Here is an 8,332-nt window from a genome sequence, read left to right on the forward strand (position 1 = left end):
AGCTCTGGGACCCACCCCTCATGCCCTGGAGAAGTTATGCCCTGTAACAGTATCCTAAAGAATTCCAGACTCGAAGGCTCAGGGATAGCGTGCTGTCTCATGAGGGTGAGTCATGCCAGTATGTGGCAGTTCATGTGAGTATGAACAAAAGAATTGTAGGTGTGTCCGTACCCTCCGGAAGATATCTCAAGCCTAGCTAATGAGCAGTCACACAGGTCACCTCATTGCTTGTACCCTCTTGGAAAATCATTGCTGTGTATTCAACGTAAGGGTGTCCTCTAGCTGGTGTTCGAGCACTCGGTTGTCCCCACACCCCTCACGTAGAGCTTGCATCAGCGGAATGCTTGGGACACTGCACTCAGTGAGCACTAATCCAGTTGTCACAGCTTATCTTGTCCAAACGCAAGTGTTAAAAATGTAGCTGTTAACTTAAGAGGCTTTTTTTGAAGCTTTTTGTGGGATGCCTTTAGTTGTTGCAGAGTTGTGTGGTGCTAAAGGGTGGCAATCTCTCTGACAGAGGTTGGTGCATTTTAGTAACTGGTAAGATGGTTGTCTTCTGTAAAGAACTTGAGAAATTTAAATAAGCTGCTTTATCTTTATTGGTTTTCCCAACCTTCTTTTGTTTGAACTGTATTTGAAAACTCTCAAACCTAACTCAAATATTATTGAAATATAGGGAGGGTTAACTAACCATCCTACTATCAAGAGAAGTGCTAAACAAAATCATCACTGGTTCAATTAGCAGCTCTATGATGCTCTTAATTGTTCAATGTGTCATTTTGCAATATCACTGTCGGGTGTGAGAAGTCTAATAATAAAAATCCCATGTAATTTACTGCTTTCTCAAGACTGCCGTACCCAACTTCAGTGAAAAAGATGGAACGGCATTGAAAGATTTGAAAACCTCTTGCAACTGTAATACTGCTAAATTGTTTTCCAATTCTAACTTTGGTTATATCAGAAACGGTTTCGCTGAAGTGAAACTGTCTTGTCTCCTAGCTTGTGTCCTTGTCTTGTGTCCTAGCTGTTCCTGTTACATATACTATTACTTTACTATTCTATTGTGAATAGGTGTACACTTGCTCTTTTATACTGTGTAGTTCTGGGCTTATGCTTGTGTTAAGCAACAGCTCCTGCATTAAAGGATATTAACTTCATGTATTACTTAAAAGAAAAAAGCATGACTGGGTAGGATACACGAATGGTGCTTTAAAAAAACCCAAAAAGCAGCACTGGGATGTGGGTACACAGAAGGATGAATTCCAGTAAGTGCAACGTTTCTGGAATGTTAGGCAATATGCCTTCTAACAGGTATCTCCCCAACAGGAGAAGGAAAACTACCACTATTGGCATTTATTGATGCTTTGAATGGCATCAATTTAAAGCAGCGTCCACTTTTGTTCACATCCACCAGTGAAGGAAAAAAACACTCAGTAATTGCAGTTGACAAAACACTGATACGTAGTCCTTTATTCCCCTCCCCCTGTTTTGATTTGCCCTCAAAAGGCATTTTAGAAGAACACCCTCTTCAGGAACACTAAAAAAAACAATGCCTTAACCGTGCAGCTTTTCAATTACATTAGCCTTTTGGGGTCAATCTTTTCCAGGTGCACTAGAGGCTTCAGTTGCTCAGCAAAGTTCCTCATGTCATCAGAAACAACGTCCTGTCCTGCTGGCGCTACCACGTTGAGCTCCACCAGGTAGGAGAGAGAAAGCGGCTCAATGCTCTCTGTGTTTCCCGGCATTAGGATGCGGAAGATCTTGTACACCACGATTTTCATGATGCCCTTGCGGAACACGTGCCCTTTGGCCACAAACTCGTGGTCCATGCGGAAGCCCATCTCCACCAGAAAGTCTGTCAGGTTGTCCGAAGTAGCGATGTCTACGCAGTTGCGCACCAGCGCGTGGCGGTTCTTATCGCCTATTTCTGGCTGGCCCAGGTAGCGCAAGTGCCAGGGCATCCCGCTTTTGTCCATGGACCGCCGCGCCCGCAGCACGAAGGGGCTGGCCTGCTGCCCCTTCAGGAGGAACACCATCTCGTGGTCCAGAAAGGTCTCCGGCTCCATGTTGTCGCACAGGCCGCGCAGGCGGTGCAGCAGGCTCTCCAGGCTCTGGTCCAAAACGCTTCCTGCGGCGGGCGGAGAGAGCGCTTCGGTTACTCCCTCCCCTCCCCTCCCGGGTGAGCGGGGCTTCCTCCGCAGCGTGGGCGATGGCAGCCCGCCTGTGCCCGGCTCCCTTCCCGAGCCCCCCTCAGACCCAGCTCCCCGGGGGCTGCCCCTCGGCCGAGGCGGCAGCGGCCTGGCGGCGGCAGCGGCCTGGCAGCGGCAGGCAGGCCCGCGGCCCGCCGGGCGCCCTCCTCGGCGGCGGGAGGGAGCTGCCTGCCGGCCGGCCCGCCCGCCGCTTACCTTGGAGCAGGTACTCCATCATGTTGATGGTGCCGCCCGTGACGGGCATCATGGTAACTGGGGGCGCCTCCATGGTGCGGGCCGCGCCGCGCGGACCCGGCCGGCGGGCTGAGGGCAGGCGGCGGAGGGAGCGGCGCGAAGGCGGCGGGGGCGGCAGCGCCACCTCGCGGCCCGGCGGTGCCGCTCGGGCCCGGCGCGCTGAGGCGGGGGGGGGTCACGGCCGGCCCTCCCGCCGGGGGCCGCCCCGGGTGGGCCGGGGGCCGGTGGGCTGCGCGGAGCGGCGGGCGGCGGGCCGCCCTGCGCGGCCCTGGGGGACGCCTCACCTCAGGGCGGGCGGCCTCGGCGGCGGGGCGGAGGGGAGCGGGCGGCCGACGGGCGGGACCGGCCGTGCGGGGTCACCGCTGCTTCAGCCGAGCTGTGGGCAGGGGCCGGTCTGCCGGGGCGGCGGGAGCAGCCCCCGCTTTAGTTGTACCCACAGCGCGGTGCCTCCCCTCCGGTTTCCTACGCAGTGGAAGGCGTACGCGTAAAATTCCCCCAAATAAATTACATCAATATTGGCACAAGCCAAACACCTGCAAATGAGAAATGGCAAATGAGAAATGGCGTAAGCATGCTCTCCCAGCGCAGTAATAATTTGTTTCAGGCCTGAATCATCGGAGCTCGCTTGGAGCACAGCCGTGCAGTTGAACTGGGGTGACTTCAGGGGCACAGTGCAATCCAGGAGGGACCTGGCTGTCGCTGAAGCTGGAACCACACCCCAGGTGGCTGCCACAGTGCGTACGCATTGTACGTACTTCCCCGATCACCGATAAGAGGCCTATGTTGAAATAAAGGAAGAAAATAGTCAACAGAAGGTTTGGGTAGCAGTTTAAAAGCTTCCTTATGCTTCCAAGAGTAAAAAATAGGTTTTCTCTTGTCTACAGGTCAGCTTTAGTTAATGTGCTCATCATACAGTTAGAATGAAAGACTATATACTGAGAAAGATAGCTAGGAAAATAAAAAATGAGTCAAAAATGCACTTCAGTGTTCTGCAAGGGGTAGTTTCTGAGGTTCACTTCCTTGTGTGGTGATATAGATTATCTCTTCTGCCTAGCTGAGGTGCATGGTAACGTTACTACAGATGCCTAAAAAAAACCTAAGAGGATGTCTACCTTTTCTGGTTTGAAATGCAAATTCTTTTAAATTCCCCAGCTGCAGCTGCCTCCCATTGTTCTGCCCTGTAGCCTGAGGAGCTACGCAATAGTGCAATGCAGAAAACAAATGTTACCCCAAACTGTATCCCAGTCCTGTAGGACTGGACAAAATAGGTGAGCAAAAGCGGCTTACACACACACACAGAGAACACCTCCAAATCCCCTCACCAGTCATGTAAAAGACAGCGACAACAGAGTCCTGCAGCTGCTGAGCTGCTTGTCACCTTGGGCTTGGAGGCTCTATAGTGCACCTCCATGCCTTAAAGGTATCTTAGAAAAAGAACCTTTTTCTGCACTTGTTGAAGATAAGACGCAGCAGACACAAAAGACAGTTGGTCAGACAAATGGAGGAGGTGGAGAGAAACAGAGATAGAAACGGAGGCTACACATGTTCTTCCCAGCCACCTACCTAAGTTCTGCTCAACTCCCTTTAAAACCCTTCTTATACACCTGGCTGTGTCAGGGAAACAGGATGCCCGTGCAGGGCCAGGCCTTTATCTCAGCTCTGTGTCACAACACTTCAAGTGCACAGAGCAGAGCCCTCCCTGCAGAGCTCCTGCAGGGAAACATCTGGTGAAACGTGCGACCAGCCATGTTCACACATTGAAATGACACGAACAGTAGGGAGGGTCAGTTAGATATAAACTGGATGTAAGATTTTTTCTTCCTTGTTACTAAAACTTGGATTTTTTTCTCATTTATCTCACAGGCTTTGGGTCCGAATCCCCGTTTTGTCACCTTTATCAATCAAAATTGCTTTTAGACTAAGCGTACAGCACTCTCCATTCACTGGTGGTGAATTAATAGCAAAAAGCCTTCCACCCCACAAATCTATGTGCGAGCTTGTTGAAATTAATTACTCCAGTTATGTAATAGGCATATTATACATATAGGCATTATACAATGAGTTCATTGCATAATTTACATTTTTAAAAGTTGTTGACAGAATTTCAAGGCTAGGATTACTCATTAAGTGATTTTTCTGTCTTAACAGGTAACTCAAGGATGCTGGGTTGTTCTTGGACATTTCACCACAGGTAAAGATGTGTCAATAGCTCAGCGACTATCTTAAATAAAGGGACTACATAAGCTTACAGCACAAAGATAGAGAAGACAACAAACATCAGGTAATTGATGACTTATTACCAGCCTCAGTATAATACACACTATGATTTATTCCTCTCTACCTTGCAAAGCAGGAAAATTTTTCAAGTGAGATAGTTCAATGAGCCGGACGGCCTGGTGGCTTCCAGACTTGGCCCTGTTCCTAAACTTGTGTTATCAAAGCAAGAACTACAGTTGCATGTAGTTTTCTATGCTATGTGACTGGGTCCCCTGGATTTTAAACGACCAGTTTAGGGCGCTTTGTTAAATATTAAAAGAAGCTGCTGTGAGAACATTTCCTTAGTGAGTGTCCAACTCTTCAGACTTACTTACCCAGAAACATTTTTCACATGGGAAAGCCAAGATTATTCCTGAAAAAGTGCAATTCTGTTTAGCCAGAAACTCTGCCAACTGTGGTGTCCCTCCGTGTGCCTGATAGACCTGCCCATTTTTTTCACTAGTGAAGCGTTCTTTTAGAGCCAACGTTCCCAAAAGTTGAACTAATTTTAACTGGTTTAGTGTTGTTAAACCGGGCCAGCTCACACAGAGCTATGCCGGCTCTCACATACAAAAGAAGGGGAATGAGCTGGACTGCCGTACATACTGTTGTTACACTAGTGCTTGGCTTGTTTTGAGTACCTTTTAAAAAAGTTTTACCCTTGGCAGCATGGTTGTACCCGTGACAGTGTATAAAAGCAGGCTTGATTGGGTGTGGGCTAAGGGCGAAACACTGATCGAGCAATCAGTGCTGGGCAAAAGAAGGCAGCAACATTGGCCACTTGTTCTGAGGGTGAAGTAAGGTTTTCAAGGCAACTTTACACAGTGGCTGCCTCCTTAGGAGACCACTTGTCTGAGATTGCGGATGGATGATGATGCAGCCTATGGCATACACGTACTGTAGGATTGCCTTCTGTTTGTTCTTGGAGACCAGTGTTTCGTTACAGGGGAAGTGGGAAGCAATTTGGCAAACCGTGTTGTGGTACCAGGTGGAAAGCTAGAAGCTACAGACTTATGTGACTAGTCTTGCCCTGAGCTTGATAGACTTGCCCAAGTCTGGTCTTTCACCCAGCGGTCCTAGGGGATACTGGTCATTGGCCTAATTTTTATGGCATGGTTATTTCATCCTGGTGTTCTAGCTTATGAAAATGGACTGACCTTGTACAATTCTTCTCCAGAAGAATGAAGTAGGTAAGGACGAAATTCTTCACTATGAGGGTGGTGAGGCACTGGAACAGGTTGCCCAGAGAAGCTGTGGATGCCCCATGATTGGAAGTGTTCTAGGCCAGGTTGGACGGGGCTCTGAGCAACCTGACCTTGTGGAAGGCGTCCCTGCCCATGGCAGGGGGGTTGGACTAGATGACCTTTAAAGGTCCCATCCAACCCAAACCATTCTGTGATTCTAAGAGCTGGTCTTTATTTGGCTGTTGTGGATCTCGGCAGATACCGGTGCCAAGAGCTAGATTTTCTTCTATGTACAGGCTCTGGCTGGGATGGAATTAATTGTTTTCATAGCAGCCTGTATGGGGCCGTGTTTTGGATTTGTGACTAGCGGTGTTGATAACGCACCCGTGTTTTGGCTATTGCTGAGCAGGGTTTTCTTTTTGTGCTTCTTTCTCGCCTGTACTCCCCGCAAGTGAGTCGGCTGGGGGTGGCGAGAGGTTGGGAGGGGACACAGCCGGGACAGCTGACCCCGACTGGCCAAAGGGATGTTCCATACCATATGGCGTTATGCCCACCAATAAAAGCTCAGGGAAAGAATGAGAAAGGGGGAATGTTTGCGGTTATGGCATTTGTCTTCCCAAGTAACCGTTAGTGTGCCGAGGCTCTGCCTGCCAATGGGAAGTAGTGAATAAGTACCTTATTTTGCTTTGCGTGTGCAGCTTCATTTTACCTGTTATAACGGTCTTTTATCTTGATCCGTGAGTTTTCTCACTTTTACCCTACCGATTCTCCTCCCCATCCTGCTGGGGTGGGGGTGAGCGAGCAGCTGTGTCAACCCACCATGTTTTTCTAGATAGCCTGAGTACTAGTGGGAATGCTGCTGGCTTCTGTAATTGGGAAGAACCTATGAAAGCTGGGGCTAAAGCCCCTCGTGTCCCCCTGGGGAGATTAAGAAGCGAACTGAACATAAACCAGTGCTGAAGATGGGACACTAGGTAATTTTGCATTGTGTAATGGACCGCAAAAGCCCTCGAGCGCTGTAGAGATAAGGTTAGCTTCAGAGGCAGGCCTCCTCCCAGAGGCTGGTACACCAAGGTGAGCCTGGGGCCAGCAGTGATCTCTCGGCGGGAAGACAAGGTGCAGAACTGTCAGCGCTAGGAGTTTCACTGGATGCACAGCACCGTAATTGCCTTGCACGTAAGGCAAGATGCCTCTGCCAGGAATACGAGCTTCCCCCGAGGCAAGAGAGAGGATCTGTGGAGCAGGGAAACACTTGCTGAAACGCGGACACCGCCTGGAGCCCAAAGCATCGTCTCCTTCTTTCAGCAGGCGTCATCCTGCAGTGTAAACCTTCCCTAACCAAAGCCGAAGGGGAGAGAGGGGAACCGAAGAAGCCCAAGGGCGGAGAGGGGCACTAAAGAAGCCGAAGGGAGAGAGGGACGAGGACACAACCTCAGAAACGGCAAGCCACGTCCCGAAAGAGGTGGGGGTGGTAACGTCCCTTAAAAGCACTGGGAGTAGCAAGAGCTCTCACTCCACCCCAAAAGGCAGCTGAACGGAGCGGGAGGACGGAGCACCCGCGGGAGGCGGAAGGAGCCGACCTCCCAAACCTGGCGGCACAGCCGGCCGCGCCGGGCAGGGCCGGGCAGGGCCGGGCAGGGCGGGGCAGGGGCGGGCCGGAGGGCGGGGCAGGGGCGGCGGAGGGCGGGCCGCAGGGTGGGCAGTTCCGCGTGCTGGCAGGCCGGGCAGGACGACGCACCGGCTACGGCCAGAGGTCACAGGCAGCGCCTGTGAGGAAGGGGCTCGCGACCACCCCCAGGGTGGCGCCTGCGCAGGAGATCAGGAGTTACGTAACTCCCCGAGGGGCGTGACCGGCGCGGCCGAGAGGCGGGGACTGGGCTGTGAAAGTCAGCGCTGGCAGGGGGCGCGTGCGCGCCCGCCGCCGGAGGGTGGGGCCGTCGGCGTGGCGGGGGCCGAGGGGCGTGAAAGGGCGCGCTCTGTCTCGCTCCCTGCCCCCCGCCTCCCTCCTTGCCTTCCCGTAAATGCCGCAATAGAAGTCACGCCGTCTGCTGTTAGGCTTTCCAGGTTCAAGTTGGTTGTGCCATAAATAAAGCGATAAATAAATAAATTGATCCGCTGGTGTCGCTCCGCCCAAGGGAATCACGAAGCCGCTACGAGCCGGTGAGTCGCCCTGTCTGGGTGGCGACACCATCCGCCGCGGCTTTCCTCAGAGCTGCGTTCGCCCTACGAGCGGGGCTCACGCCGAGGACGACGCTTGTCCGAACAGCGCTGTGCATAGGCGCCCCCGGAGCCCGGAGATACTCGAAGGCTCCCGCGAGGAAGCAAGCGGGCTCTCAGGCGTGCCCTTCCCTGGGAACCGGTCTGCCTGCCCGGCAGCGCCTCTGCTGGGGCCCGTGCTGCACGCCCCCGTCCCATCGCCAAGGCAGCGCCCGCTACCGGCTCCTGGCA

At 52.2% G+C, this 8,332-nt stretch overlaps 1 protein-coding gene across 1 annotated transcript; it reads right to left on the reverse strand.

Moving 5' to 3' along the window:
• Positions 1–1,437: 1,437 nt before the first annotated feature.
• Positions 1,438–2,520, reverse strand: LOC143172439 (mediator of RNA polymerase II transcription subunit 18). Its single transcript, XM_076361907.1, has 2 exons — positions 2,406–2,520; positions 1,438–2,128 (listed from the first exon to the last, which is right to left on the reverse strand). The coding sequence occupies exons 1-2, from the start codon at positions 2,476–2,478 to the stop codon at positions 1,575–1,577; spliced, it is 627 nt and encodes a 208-aa protein (XP_076218022.1). The 5' UTR covers positions 2,479–2,520; the 3' UTR covers positions 1,438–1,574.
• Between the last annotated feature and the right edge of the window lie 5,812 nt (positions 2,521–8,332).

Source organism: Aptenodytes patagonicus, chromosome Z (genome assembly GCF_965638725.1).
Source record: "Aptenodytes patagonicus chromosome Z, bAptPat1.pri.cur, whole genome shotgun sequence".
Classification (NCBI taxonomy): Eukaryota; Metazoa; Chordata; class Aves; order Sphenisciformes; family Spheniscidae; genus Aptenodytes; species Aptenodytes patagonicus.